Source organism: Neopelma chrysocephalum, unplaced genomic scaffold (assembly GCF_003984885.1).
Source record: "Neopelma chrysocephalum unplaced genomic scaffold, ASM398488v2 Primary Assembly neopelma1_76, whole genome shotgun sequence".
In the NCBI taxonomy this organism is placed as follows: domain Eukaryota; kingdom Metazoa; phylum Chordata; class Aves; order Passeriformes; family Pipridae; genus Neopelma; species Neopelma chrysocephalum.
Window position 1 is genome coordinate 8605867 of NW_020897737.1, and position 15620 is coordinate 8621486.

Here is a 15620-nt window from a genome sequence, read left to right on the forward strand (position 1 = left end):
TGGGATAGGTAATGGTCACATTTACTTAATTTTAATTTTTAAAATGTAAATTTTAAATGTAATAAGGCTTAACATGCATTTAGAAGTAGACTGCTCTGACAAAGACATTTTAAAGGTTTTTAATATCCCTTCTTACCTAAACTGTACTATGAAATTTTCTGTTCTAAATTGTATTCTAAAAATCTTCATGAGCAGAAAAACTATTTAGTCTATGAAGAAGAAAAATGAATAGAGACTGTTGAATTATGTCTTAGCCAAAAGAAATGCAAAAGGATTATGCAAAAACATACTAAACTATTTCTTTAGCATGTCATACAGGAGATTGAGATAAAAATATAGACTGTACTCCCTTTCTCTCTGATGACAGACAAATCAAGAAACAAACATCAAAGGGTATCCTGCTAAAATGCGAACAGAGATTTCAAGATTAAGACTATAGAAATGCAGGCCAAGAGTGAAAACTGAAACCTCTCCCCCAAAAATCAAGGGCTTTTCTTTTCATTTTCATATGTACTTTACTGTGAATTCTACAGCCTTATAGTTAAGGCTGTGTATATATGAAAATGTGTATATACGGTTCCATCATTCTGGAAGCAAAAGTAGCCTTCTCTTTTCAGCATCATGTTCAGTTGTTGCTATCTCTTCCTTTTCTTTTTTTTTTTTTAATTCTCTCTTCTGCCACTGCTGTCAGCAAAATCTTGTTATCCCATAGCACAAAAGACCCTCTAGCCTTCTCAATAAGAATATTTAACTCCAAAACTCTTTTTATGTATTCCACACAATACAACATCAAAATGCCTTCAAAAGCATCAACAACAAGAGCATTTAACTATAAGACATATCTACAGTATGAATTTTTCTTTTGAGAAATAAAGACTCTGGGACAAGGGCCAATTAGTGGACATATTAATCAGTTTCTGTGAAGTTGAGGTTGAGGTCCTGAAGATTTCAGAGTATTCAACATGATGTGCTAATAGAGCTAAAAAGAATTATTAAAAAGTGATTTTGCAAAGTCATCTAAAATCTTAAATAGTGAAATTTGCTTGAATAGGCTGAATATCCCATTCATGGTTCTTATGTGATTTATCCATATTATATTTAATCTTTTCCTAATCTTTTCCTCTTCTATTAAAGAGGTTCTCCTTCTTCAATGGAAGCCACTACGATGAATACGTTTCCAATTTAAAATTAAAAACTAACCAAAAGGCTGTTGCAGAAGAGGTCCAAGTGATTTAATGCTTTTTTTTTTCTTTTCAAATTCTGTAGCATGACTACCTTGCTTGTAGCTACATGCTCTGAATAATAAATCAAAAGCTGTGAATCAGTTAAAATGATAACCAGTCATCTCACAATAGGGTTTTCCTCCTCTTCTGATCGCAGAACCTCAGGTTTATAAATTGGGTAATAATACAGAAAATACTAAAATATTTCCAAATGATAATAAGAGCAGGAACTACCAAGAAGTACTTCTGAACACACTGAAAATTATTCAGAAAACTTTCCTAAACGTTCACAGAAAGCAGCAACATGATGGAAGAACAGGATGAAAATCCAGTGAGGACTTTTAAACATAAAGATGCTGTTTCTGGCTCAGGAAATTTCTCACCCACAAATCAGTGGATGCTGGGTAAGTGAGAATACACAGATGTACCCAGATACAATTACTAATGAGGTACATATGAAGACATACTTAAAGAACTGTGACTTACAAGTTTCTAAATTCTCACTACAGAGACAATATGCAACTAATGTGTAACTTTGTAGCTGCTAAATTCTTAACAGACATTAGTAATTCTAGAATTGTTAGTTTAAAAATACATTATAAATGTATTTCTAGCCATATTCTTCCCTACCATTACTCTTTTTTTCTCAACAATTGTTTTTCATCTTTCTCTTTTCCCCTTTCCAGTTGAGATTTAGCAAAAAAAGAAACTTCTTACTTCTGGAATTGGAGACATGTTTAGGTTTATTTATTTATCCACAGTACATTCTCCTAGAACTATTTTTGCTCTTCAAATGAGTATCAGAATGTTGAAAAAGAATCTGTAAATATTTTATCAGATACTTTTGCCAGACATTGCTTATGTGGCAGAAAAGAATTGCAGGTGCTTTATAGGTGAAATTCTGCCAAGCAATATTATCCTTCCCCGTATCATATAGACATGTACTCATATTTTCTAAAATATAACACATGACTATAAACTATAGCTATTCAATTGCATATCCATTGCAGTAGCCATCATGCACATTCACAGAAAGGGAGAAAAAAAGCCAGAAAAAAGGCTAAACAGTGAAAGGCAAAGTTAAAACTGGGAAAATTAGGAGGCTGAACATGAATGAGTTGTTAAAACTTAGTTTAAAAGCCATCAATGCAGCAGAAAGTGACTTTGAGATTGAATTTAAAAGAGACAGGAGAGACAGGAAAACACTAGAAGCAGCAAGACATGGCATGGCATAACAGAGAAAGTATTTACTTGGTGACACAGAGAAGACACGATCATTGTGATTAAGAACTTGAATAGAAAGAAATGAAGTCATAGAAATAACCAAGTGAATTTTTAAAACCACAGATATTGGACAGAAACTGAATATGCTCTGAAAAGGAAAAGTCAGTTATAAACAGACGAGAGAACATTTTTAGAAAGGTTATCATACTGAACAATGCTAATGACATAGAGGAGCTGGAGTAACATACAACACATACTGTGCTGTGGAATTAATTTCTTAGTCATTTTGCAGTATAATTCAAGTGGGAAAACCTATGCAATCATGTAGACATTTATTATTATCACACCTCAATACCTTTTAAAATTAACACAGTGTTGTAGAACCTCTATTTTTTGATGTTACTTTCAAATTCAAACTCAACAATCAGGAATTACAAAAACAATCCTGATTACAGGAACATTGTATTTCCCCTAAAATACAGAAAGAAAAAATCCCCAAGCTCTTTTCCTTAGTCAATATAAAAAGTGAAAATCAAAATTAATCACAAAACTGTTAATCTCTTTTATATGTATAACGCCTCAACAATGAAGCTCACTTGTTAAGTGTATGAAATAGGTTATGCTGAACAGAAAAATACCTCACACAAACTACAGAGCAGCACAGGATGCACACAGGAAATGTGCCACCTCAATAAATCCCATAACAGAATGTCAATTTATTTTTCATCCCATCCTCCCCTTGTCTCACTGATAGTCTCTGCATCTGAAGCTGCTGCTCTCTCTATGTGATGCCCCTGACACAATCAATGTTTGCATGATGTTTTTCTTATTTTTTATAGAAATCTTTAGAGCTTTTTATCTCTGTTCTCTCTCACTATCTTGCTCTCCTTCCCCCTTCTCTGGTTTATATTTTTTGTTTGCTTCTGACAGACAATAATATTATTTTCAAAATTACTTTGTTAATCCTCCAGAAGCAAAGTATAGAGTAACTAAAATTTCCTTTTTAATTTTTAAGAATTATTTATTTCATCAAAAAAATATATTATTTCTTTACTACAGTTAAACTAAGTTCTAAAAAAAAAAAAAACCAAAACCAAAAACTTTCTGTCCAAACACCATATTGTTCCATACAATTTTTTCTGCTTTACTTTATTGTTATATTATGCTTTCAGGGCTAGAATTTCTGAAGAAAGTTTGAACATCCAAAAAATTGTTTGCTACCTTCCACTCCAAATGTATTGTTCTTTTAAAAGGTATTATTCCTTCCTGCCTCTTCCCTTAGCTCACTGATCACCACAGGCTAACGGACATGTATTAATAATATTAGATAAATATTAGATATTAAAATATTAACAATAATATTAGAATACTTGTAAATCTCAGAAACCTATAAAGCAAAATTCCTTAAGACTATTGTACATAGAGACAGAAGCCTTTGCTGTATTAAATGAACATGGAAAATCTATGAATACTTTCTTCTGTACACTTCTATCTGAAGTCTGCACCTGCACATCAAAACCACAAAGTGCATGTGGCAGTATCTTAGAGGAAGAGTCATCTACACAAATATTACAATGCAGTTTCTATTGCATCAAAATCAGTGGGGGAAAGAAAGAAACCAGGACTTTCGTGATCAGTAGAGATAAGCAATGTGGCCTTTTCAAAGGTCACTACTTCAGGTAAACATGCAGACCTGCCTGCTGTACAAATCTGAGCTAACAAACCATTTATGGCATTTCCCACAAACCTACAACTCTAGTTTGATCCTGCAAAACATCAACTCAAATGGTATTGTTAAATACAGGAGTTAAAAATGGTTATCCATTTTCCCACAGTGTAATCATTTGGGCAAAAGGACATTCAGGAAACAGAAACTCCCACTGACTCGAGCAATTAACTGTTCATTCACTTCTCATTTTCAATATAGGACCATTTGTCATGCACCAAAAATATTTCAGATTTACCATGAAGAGTATTATATGCAATTGAGGGCACAAAGGTTTTCTCCACAGAAGTATTAATATTTTCTGATAGAGTAAAACATGAAGCTCTTTCCTCAAAGTTACAGCTACAGGTACTTCAAGGGCACAATGCACATCAGTTTTACTTTAGCCAAATAGAATTCAACCACAGGATGATGTAAAGTAAGACAGAAAATTTGGTTGAATTATAAAAAGTAGAGCGATTAACACTCATCAGAAGTAACAAAATATGTTGCTGCTGCTACATTGTTATTAAGTTTTAAAATAATGTTATGTAAAACCATGAAGCAAAATTGTATCATACTATTGAGAAGTTCACCTGATATACATAGATGAGTAAAAATCTAATAATACTGCTATTTAGAATTATGCTATAATTTTATCTCTGGACAAACGCTTTAAATTGCATTTGTGTGGTAAATTGTCCTGTTGATTTGAGAGTTTTCCAAAAGATATGAGTTCAGTCTTTATTTCTTCTGTATTTCAAAGGTTTTACTGGGTGTAATGAAAGAGTGCAAAGAATGAATTGCTTGCTTTCTCAGTCTCAGACTAAATTCACTTTTCACATGTGCATAAACTGAAAGGGCTTTCTTAAGGGTTTGAAATAGGGATGCATAATGACTTCAAATTGTACCCTCAAGTTCCTTCCATTTCAGTCCTGAAATTAGGAAAAAATGAACACTAGTCTGTCTACCAGTAAGGATTTTCATTAACATTGTCTCCCACATTTCATCTAGCTCTTCCTTGCATCAAATCCACTGCTGGTACAAGCAATTCTACAACTCTAGAGGTCAGGAGGGGGATTAAATCTGTTAATTAACATATTATGGATATAAAAACCCTGTTTCCAGTATATATGTCCTTATTTGCTGTATCTAGTTCCATTTTTAACATACCATACACATAAAGTATGTTCAAGAGACTCAGTGGCAAAAAACAACTTAAAAGAATACTTTTAAATGTTATGTCTCCTTTATATCTTATTGTATTCCTTGATAATTATTTAAAATCCATAGAAAATGGGTTTCTTTTCAAAACAAGAGAAGCAAAAAGACTTGAAACATCAAAATTCAATTACTTTTTTTTAAAGATGAATGCTCTCACTCACATTAACAAGGTGTTGAATTTGGCAGTAACAGATTTATACCACAGGTTAGAACTTGTATAACAGACTTAAAAAAAGAAGCAGTTATATCACAGCTCAGCTTTGAAATTATGAATCTCTTGTTAAGTGTGCTTTTCAAAAAAAATACAGGTGAAACTTAAAATAACACTGAAGCTACTTAAAAGCACCTAAAAATAAACTATAGGTAAAAAATAATCAGGGTATAAATGTGTATAAATGAAAGTACATACAGTTCTCTGTTCAAAAATACATTCACCAATAATGTAATCAGGAAATGACTGGTATAACATTTCCATGTTTCTAATAGTTAAAAAGAAAAAAAAACCAACCAAGCCCTCTCCACTTTAAAAGTAATGCAAATCAAGTTCACCTACTAAAAAAGTGGTTTTGTTCTTAGATATTTCCAACCACCTACAGGTACACTCGTGATTATTATATTATTAATTTGTTCAGAGTTATTAAATTCAATCCGAATATACAGCATATAAAGATATAGTTTATCTAGGAATTTATACTTTCTGAATAACATATTACCCTTTCTTATCAGTCAGCAATGAACACTATTAATTCACATAGGACGCACAACATTGCATTTCTAGCGTTCCTTTGTTTAAACAAACCTATATCTATTTTTAAGTAAGATGTGTTAGTTGAAAAAGTCTTACATAAAAAAAATAAAAGATTTTCTCATATGTGTTTTTATAAGGTCAATTAACAGGGAAAGTTAAAAGAGGATAGAAAGGTCAGCAAGTAACTAGTTTTTATGTCAAACCGAAGACTTGTCATTACCTATTGGAGATGGAAAAAACCCCACTTCATTAGTGATTGTGAACAGGCAAATGTACAGGGAGCAGATAAATTTGACTTCTGAGCTCCAGGCATGATTCTGAAATTTCACTTCTGAGCTCCATGACTGATTCCTCCCACTTGCCAGCTACCAGCCGTTGGGATTTGTAAGTTTTGCTAACAAATGCTCTGGACAAAAGGAGTATGCTCTGAATCCTCCCATTATTGAAGAGGCGTAAGACAGAAGCACTGATTAGGAGGCTGATCATGAGTTGTGCTTCTGCCCATAGACTGTTTAAGCAGAGAAAACATGGTTATGCAAAGAAGACCTATGGATGAAAAGAGACATCCTGAAAAGAAGAATTCCTGCCAGGAAAGAGAATTGGATTTGGAAATAAGATTGAAAAGATGCTGCCTAGAAGAAAGATCCTGGAACTGAGAGGAGATCCTGTAGATCAGAGAATCATAAAATATCTCCAGTTGGAAGGGGCCCACAAGGATCATTGAGTCCATCTCCCTGCTCCTCACAGGACTACCTAAAACTAGATCATGACTAAGAGCAAATTCCAGACCCTCCTTGAACTGTTACAATCTTGGTACTATGCTACTTCACTGGGGAACCTGTTTCACTCGCTGACCATCCTCTCAGTGAAGAACCTTTCTTTAATGTCCAATCTGAACTTCCCCTGAGACAATTCCATTGCATTTCCTCATGACCTGTTGCCAGTCAACAGAGAGATATGTGGAGACAAGTAGCAGGGGATGCCTAGGGATCTTGGCCAGGGATGTCCAATGCCTGTAAATGCAGGTAGTGACACAGCTCAAGCTGATACAACTTTCAGCCACACCAAATGAGTCAGTGTGTGAATAAACAAGGGGACTAAAAGTTCTGATCTCGCTGAGTTCTTAAATATCAGGATCCAGATTCACTATGGCTTGTCACTAACCCACGAGACTAGTAACATTTTTGACAACAAAAGCTCTTGAAAAAGAGTCTACAGTATACATTCAAATAAAAAAAAAATCCCACAAAACTTAGTTAGAACTGCTGCTGGAGTCTATACACAAAGTAGTGACAGGAAACAACTGGTGTGTTGACAACCTTCCAGGCTTGGAGAAGAAGCCATCAATTTGCTAGACTGTTATTGAAAATATGAAATACACTTGAAACTGTTTGCTTCATCATTTTGCAAACTGTTCCTTGAAGATATGGCATTCAGGGAAGCTCCCTAAAAAATCCAGAAGACTTGTACTTAGCTTCACTTTTCCACTTCTTCATTTCCTTGTTTTGTCCTCTGGTAACAGTTTTTGCTATTTTACTATGGTTAGTCTAAATCTTAGGGATTTTACTTAGCTCTACAGAAACAGTTTCTAGCTTTCTGAATGGAGCAAGTTTCTATTTAAATGAGAACACCTAAGCTAACAGTTGGGATTATACTTGTTGTCCAAATTATATCCTTCATGATCTTATGATTAAATGTGCAGATAATTCAGTATTTCTGAAGTTTCCTTACTTCTACTTTAAATTATCCCACGTATCCCCCCAATGCTGGCAATGGGATATTTTCTGTGATGAATACCTTACATTACAAATACTACCAAGAAGTTAAACTAAATTTCTGTCTGGTTGTACTTTATGAGAGCTGTCTTCTGATGCCTCTCCAAAGAGCACTTTACCACAAGGCAATCAGGACATATTCGGATCACAGCCTCTAGGTAAAAGAAAGGTCTGGTTTAGTTCAAAGGAAAGCAATACAGCAATTCTGTGATGCTGTTCCACTAAAGTGTTTGGCACAGATAAACCTGAAGGGTCACAGAGAGGAGATCCTGCAGCATTTTTAAAAAAGTTAAATTGCCAGCAGAAGACCCAGAGTGTGGTAAATTAAGGGTCTAGAAAACCCAAAATCTAAAGAGCAAGACTGCCAGAAGGATCCTGTGTTGTGTGAATAAGTTCAGTTTAATTTTATAATGAGTTTTTAGTGACTTCCCAAGTTAATCACTATAGTTATGTACATGAGAAAGACCGGTACAGCAACTTTGTAAAATCTATATTAAAAACCTCAGAGAACATGAGCAAAAATGCATTACAATACTTCTGTAAAACAAGAGTAATGACTGGAGGATTAGGAAATTCCCACAAACTAATGATGAGGGTGAGGCCTGAGGTGAAGCATTTAATCTTAAGTCTCCAATCAAATCATTATGTGCCAGTGAACATAGTCCTCATTTACCACTGCATCTCAATCTATTTCAATTCAAATATACTGAAGCTTGTCAGTTTAAATGTTAAGAACAATTCTGCACACAAGCTCTGTATTTCATATAACACAGTGTAAAATATGTAACTCCTGTCAAAAGAACAAAAATCTACAATGATTGAGATGAATGGGTTTGATTTTGAAGAATAGATAATTTAAGGCAGCCAGACTTACATTTGACCTTTCAGACAGGCTTGTCAAAAGCTTACTTACAGAACTATCAGTCTCAAAATATACATAGACTTTGTTCATCCCAATTTTTTTAATTGCTTACATTTTATGCACTGTTTTCCCAACAAGGTATGAAGGGTACCCTCACTCAATTTGCAGGCAACACCAAGTTGGGCAGGAGTGTTGATCTGCTGGAGGGTAGGAAGGCTCTGCAGAGAGATCTGGACAGCCTGAATTGGTGGGCCAAGGCCAATTGTGTGAGGTTCAACAAGGCAAAGTGCCGAGTTCTGCACTTGGGTCATACCAACCCCAGGCAAGTCTCCAGGCTTGGGGCAGAGGCACTGGAAAGCTGCCCAGCTGAAAAGGGTCTGGGGGTGCTGTCAGACAGCTGGCTGAATAGGAACAAACAGTGTGTCAGGGTGGCCAAGAGGGCCAATGGCATTCTGGCTTGTGTCAGAAATACTGTGGCCAGCAGGACCGAGGGAGTGATTGTCCCCTTGTACTCGGCACTGCTGAGGCCACAAATCAAATCCTGTGTTTAGTTTTGGGGCCTTCACTACCAGAAAGACACTGAGGTGCTGGAGCGTGTCCAGAGAAGGGCAACAGAGTTGGTGAAGGGTCTGGAGCACAAGTCTATGACAAGCAGCTGAAAGAGCTGGAGGGGGAGTTTAGCCTGGAGACAAGGAAGCTGAAGGGAGACCTTATTGCTCTCTACAACTACTTGAAGAGAGGTTGTAGCAAAGTGGGTGTCGGGCTCTTCTCCCAAGTAACAAGTGATAGAAAAAGAGGAAATGGCCTCAAGTTGTGCCAGGGGATGTTCAGAGTAGATATTGGGAAAAAAACTGTCACTGCAAGGGTTATCAAGCACTGGAACAGTCTGCCCAGGGAAGTGGTGGAGTCACCATCCCTGAAGGAATTTAAAAGACCAGTAGATGTGGGACTTAAGAGACAAGGTTTAGTGGTGGACTTGGCAGCATTAGGGTAAGTTGGACTCAACGTTCTTAAGTGTCTTTTCCAAACTAAATGATTCTATGATTCTGTATCATAAAAAGTTTCTTTTCTAGGTACTTCAGTGTTTTACAATGTTTTTTTTTTTTCTTGAACCCTTTTAAGGTTGTATGCTTTATGTCCTATAGAGGTAGCACATAGCAAGTAAAAAATGAAGCAGTGAGATAAGAGTTTCGCCTGGGATCAATATTAGGAATGGCTCTGATAAAACAAAACAGAAAGTAAACCCAGCACTCTTTTTGGTCAGGTGTTCAATGAGATGAATCATTAAAACAAAACCCAATGCTTTCATGAATAGAAAACAGAAGTGAAAGGCTAATTTTAAATGAGGATTTTGAAATGTGCCAGAAAATTAACTTGAGGATTCTTTTCTTCTGAATGAAGCCAGACATACTGTCTTATTACAGACAGTGCACACAAGAAAAAACGCAGAGCTGGAAAGTCAGACAAGCCTTCTGTAATTGCTGAACAGTAACTGCCATCTGAAACATGTCAACAGAAACATTTTCTGTTGGGCCTTAATTGATGTTAATACAGGGAATCAAGGATTCAGATTTGAGAAGTGGATTCCTATACCAGGATCTGCATGAGTTTATGAGCACTCTTTAAGTAAAAAAGTTAAAGAAAGAAAACTTTTCTTGATTTTTTTTTAGCAGAAAAACTGCTATTCATGTTACCATCGGCATTTGAAAAATTTTAACTGCTTCAACCAGAAGTAGTGAAGCACACATCAAACAGCAAAAAGGCACTGAGTAAACAGGTTGGCAAAACAATAATTTCCTTTGAATCTGAGATGTGTCACAGTTAAGCAAAGGAAAATTTGTCTGGCAACAATTTGCACAACTGAAATGCTACATCTTGCAAGTATACTTGCAAGTGTGAGTGACAAACAGAACAGGAATTCAGAAAGGGTAAATTTAAAGACACACAAGATGTGAAATTACTAGGAAGAGTGAAGATGGGGAAAGCAAAGTAAAATGTGACATAAAATAATAGACAAAGGTAGAAGACAGAAGGAAAGGACTTTTTGACAGTTGATGGTGTAAAAGGAAATGTTATTCCTTCTGGTCAATATGGACCTCAGAGAATCATAGTTCATATCTCTTTTACAATTCCTGACAGCTTACATATGCAGCAAATGTATGATGTATATCAAATGCCATGTTTGGTCAAATATGCAGGACGGTGATAAAAATCTTTGAAAAGAGGTCTTATGTAATTTATTTTTCTTCTGAGTTCCAGTTGGCTCCTGCTTGGACTACAAAATCTATTGGAGCATTCTTCCAAATGCAGAACTTTAAAAATATAACCAAATTAAACACTAGGACATTTAAGATTATTCTCAGCAGTTAGAAAATCTGGAGAGAAACTGATCAAAGCATTTTTGTTGATTGTTGTTATGTATCTTCAATTATTATATTGGGGAAATTACAATATTCAATTCCTGTAAGTTGAAAGTTTGCAGAGATCTAAAGAGAAGGAATGATTCTATGATTTCAACTAAAGACCAACATACTTAAAGAAAATCTTGCTTCTCCACGACAGCACCTACCATTGAAACCGGTACACCACAGTCAACTAAATCTACTGAAATTTTTCTTTGATAACTAGATAGGAGTAAGAGTCAGTTGCCTAAACTCTAAAAAATCCACGAATTGAAAAAAAAAAGTTGATTTCAATTTGATTTCTTTGATGAGTCCCCTAGATAAGTAGATTTTACTGAAAATCTTACACGTAGTTGCAGCATCTGTAACGGTTTTCAAGAATCATAATAAAAAATTGACAGAAAATTGAAAGGCTACTAAGATATGAAAAGAATATAATATTTATTTTATTTAGTTAAAATAGATGGGATTATTAAGTTATACCAGGTTCAGATATCTAGAAAAAATTATCAAACACTATTTTACCAGCACTCTAAATTTGTTTTAATAGGTAAACGATGGCTGCTCTTTGAGAAATACATGGCTGATGGCAAAAAAATAACCACTGATTAAGAACTGAATATATTAATTGGTATTATTTGCAATTACAGTTTATTATAATGAGATTGTGTCTGGTGATTTTCCCATAGGTTTTTAAGTGCATTTATTTGTTAATATCTGTTATAGCTGCAGCACAATAGGGTCCAGTTCTGGTTAGGTCTTCAGATTCTGCCAAATTGGTAGATTTTTAATATTATGGTGGAATGAAACAATTATAACAGTTTTAAACACCTTGTTTAAAAGCTGTATGAATCATCACTAGAACCCCTTTGATGTTAGTATAATGTAGCAAGGCTCATGCTTATGTACACAGGATTTCTGTTCTGGAGTATTTAAAGAAAGTCATTATTCAATAAAAAACCTGAGACTTGAAGTGTAGATTCGTAAACACAGTATTGAATTGAAGCATAATGTTGCAATAGTTTTTTAGAAGTTAGACAGAATTAAGTATCCAGAAGCGAACTCAAATTGTATTGCCAAATACATGCAGATCTTTTTTTCCCAAAGTAATGAAAGGAAAGCACATTGCAGTACACAATATGACCTTGGCTACCACACTTGTCTAAAGTTATAAAAATTCAACTACTGAAATGCTCATTATAAGGATTGCTTATACAAAGTTTTATTAAACCACCACAGCTACTAAAAAGTAAAAAAAAAAAGAAATAAATAAAAACCCCCAAAAACCTAAGCCCCTAACCTGAATGCTGGCATGGTTCCATTTGTGATAAAAATTACCAACTGTTGTAATCTAATAATACAAGTCATATAAGGAATATTAAATTTAATGTTCCTTTTATCTTTTTTTCCCAACTACAGTAACCTTCTAAGAAATGCCATCACTTGCTATTTTCTTAAATAAGAAGGGTTAGGAGAAGAAAGAGAAAACCAATGGCTCTTGTTTTTCTATAACTAAACCAGAATCAGAAATATAATAATTAGATGCCAAATACAGATTATATTGGATTTGTTCCTCTAATACTTTTTTAAGGCATTGTATGTACTATTTTGAAAAATAACTTTACAAAGGAAGCAGTTTATTATTTTATAACAGCCGTGCTTGCAGGTTATTCAACCCTAACAATCAGCATAACATCTATTCCCAGCCATGCAGAAATACACATTAAAAAGTAACCACTTGACAGGAAAAAAAAAATCCTGGAAAAAGCAGGGCATCAAGATCAAGGTGTAAGCAAAATGCACAAGCTCTTTCACTCCAAGCACAAGCTTAATAAAGCAGGTTTTTAAAAAAATTACAATATTGACAGACCTGTGGAGGAACCTGCCTCCTTTTTTGGTCAGGGGATGTGACATAGACAGCTTGTGCATATGCATAACTTTTGAACCGTGGTTTAGGAGAAGGCGAAGGTCCCTGGGGTACACTGACTGTGATCTACAAATAAATTAGAGGTAGAATGGACACATGGGTAGGAGCATGGATTACAGAAGTATTGATTTTAAGAGGAACTGAAGAAAAACAGGCAGGAAGGTCATCACCACTCTAATTTTTCAAGGACAATGTTTGTATTCAGAAGGCAAAATTGGGATGGTATTAAGGAAAGCTCTCATTTAATCTGACATCCTTACCAAAAGCAACAAACTGTCAGGACTCAATACCAGCAGAATACCAATGTAAATTGAAGCTTCTTTATAATTTGCAAGCAAAGATAAGTATCTTGTGGCACATCTTGAATAAACAGAGCCAATACTTATCTGCTCAGTACTCCAAAAGAGAGTGAGCATTCCAAAACTAACATACATTAGATTAAATTCAGGCAAGCACACTAGGCCTAAAATTCACTAAACACTTCAACAGAGATTATCTGATGATTTCAGTCAAAAACATAACCGACACTGGCAATCACAAATTAATTCCAAGTATTACATTAGCTTTTTGAGAGGCCAATTGTAAACTGAGATTGTCTTAAAATACAAGTCTGTAAAAAAAATGCTAAAAAAATTAGAAATATATCATTAATATGGAGAAATGTCAATTGCTATTCTCTAAAAAAGATACAAATATTTCTACATGTTTATTTTTAAATGTAAAGCCTCCCCAGTTCCTTTGTTCTTCCTTTAGGTGCTCTACCACAATTAAAATACCCAGTGCTGCACAAGAGATGTGCAAAGCACTTATTTGCTGAATAGTTACTTTCAAAACAGCCTGGTGCAAGATAAAAATCAGTATTAAAGTACATGCAGACAAGTACACTTGACTTGCCTGGGGTAAAGAGACTTTGTCCATTATGCCCACGGGTTTTTTGCCTTCCACTGGCCATATAACATCAAACTCATGGGGTGGGTAGGTAGGGAAACAACCACTTTAGAGCAGCAAGATGAAAGCAGAAAAGTGAAACTCACTTCTTGTGAAAAATGCTGTTCATGTACTTCTATGTGCTCTTCTCTAGTGACCCTTGTGTGTCGTGGCAGCATCTCCACCTCCCTGATGGCTTCCATGGTGACTTTCTGGGGCAGAACTTGGAATAGTGAAGTCACATACATTAAGATGGACTTTTTATCTGGACAGGCAGTTGCAACATCTGGAAGGCAAAATAACATATCATTTCGATTTTCACATTACACAGAAGAAATAGCCAATTAACTTCATTCAAAGTTGATAGACTAATGAGTAATCTATTGTCCACATGAACTCTCTAGAGACCAATTAGAACCTTACCATCAGTTCCAAAATTGCAGACCAAACTTGCATATCAATGAGAAGGAGCCAAAGTTTATAAAGTTAATGTCACCTCATTCAGCATGAACTTTCCATCTATATTTCTTGAGTCAAAATACACACAGTATATAATTTGACACTGTGATCCTCATTAAGCAAGACTAGACATAGGAAAAGGTATATTTGCTTGTGCTGAATAAATACTGCAATTATAAAAAATAAGGACAACCTCATTTTCCAAGTCGCTCCTTGTACGTTCTTCTTCACATCATTTAACAATTGCAAGAAACTATGATGTAAGGAAAAAAATATTTACAGGTTTTTCTAGTGAATGGGTTCATAAAAACCAACTGTTGAAGCCAAACTACAATATAGCTACAAGCCTTTGCATTCTACTTAGTCTTATATTCTTTGTGAAGTCTGTAGAACACCAAAGGATCACGGTACTCACAGGCATTAAACTACATAACAGAATAACTGTATAAAAAAGTCTCTACGGACCTTACCAGGAAGTACAAGAAACTCTGCGTGAACACAAAGACAATTTCAGGTTTTGCACATAGCCATGTTATACATCAGCAGTGAAAGTGGTTTCTCTGACTCAGCCTTTCAAGTCAATAACAATTTGTAAAAATGTTAAGGCATGTGGCAGCTCTTTGAAATAGTCACTTTGTTATTTGCCATTGACATTTACTTCCTACACTCACTCTAGTGAATCAAGATGTAAAAGCACTGTTGTACAAGAAATTTATCATTAATTCCATAAGTGTTTTAACATGACTGTTGGCAGAAAGTCAAGAACTATGAGTTTTTACTGTCCTAGATCAATCCTGGCTTAGCTAAGATTTGAGTTCATAAAAATAAAAAAAAAAAAAAAAGGAATCAATAATGCTACAAGGTGGTATCTCATTCTCTCATCTTACAATGCAGAATATATGAGGGAAGCATTAAAAGCTCCATATATATATGGAAATCAAGAAAAAAAAATCTTTGTCTTTCTGACCCATATCCATATCTTTACATAATAAATTATGGAAGAGAGCTGAAGGTTTAGTTCTACTTAGCAATGGCTGGAAAAATGGCACATTCCCTACAACATTCCCACTTCTATGATATAAGTATTTTGCTATCGCCACCTTTTTGTTTTCTTGTTAATATTATAACACCGTTTTGTGATACT

General features: G+C 34.9%; 1 protein-coding gene across 12 annotated transcripts in view; it reads right to left on the bottom strand.

Moving 5' to 3' along the window:
• The window catches only part of DMD (dystrophin), a 1013774-nt gene that overhangs the window by 744994 nt on the left and 253160 nt on the right, over nt 1-15620 (bottom strand). For 11 of the 12 annotated variants that reach the window (XM_027688940.1, XM_027688937.1, XM_027688948.1 and 8 more), the window contains one exon: nt 14125-14303. In XM_027688940.1, coding sequence (XP_027544741.1) covers nt 14125-14303 — 179 coding nt within the window. Of the gene's footprint in view, nt 1-13033; nt 13084-14124; nt 14304-15620 lie in introns of those variants that run through there. The other variant, XM_027688949.1, reaches the window with a different exon arrangement.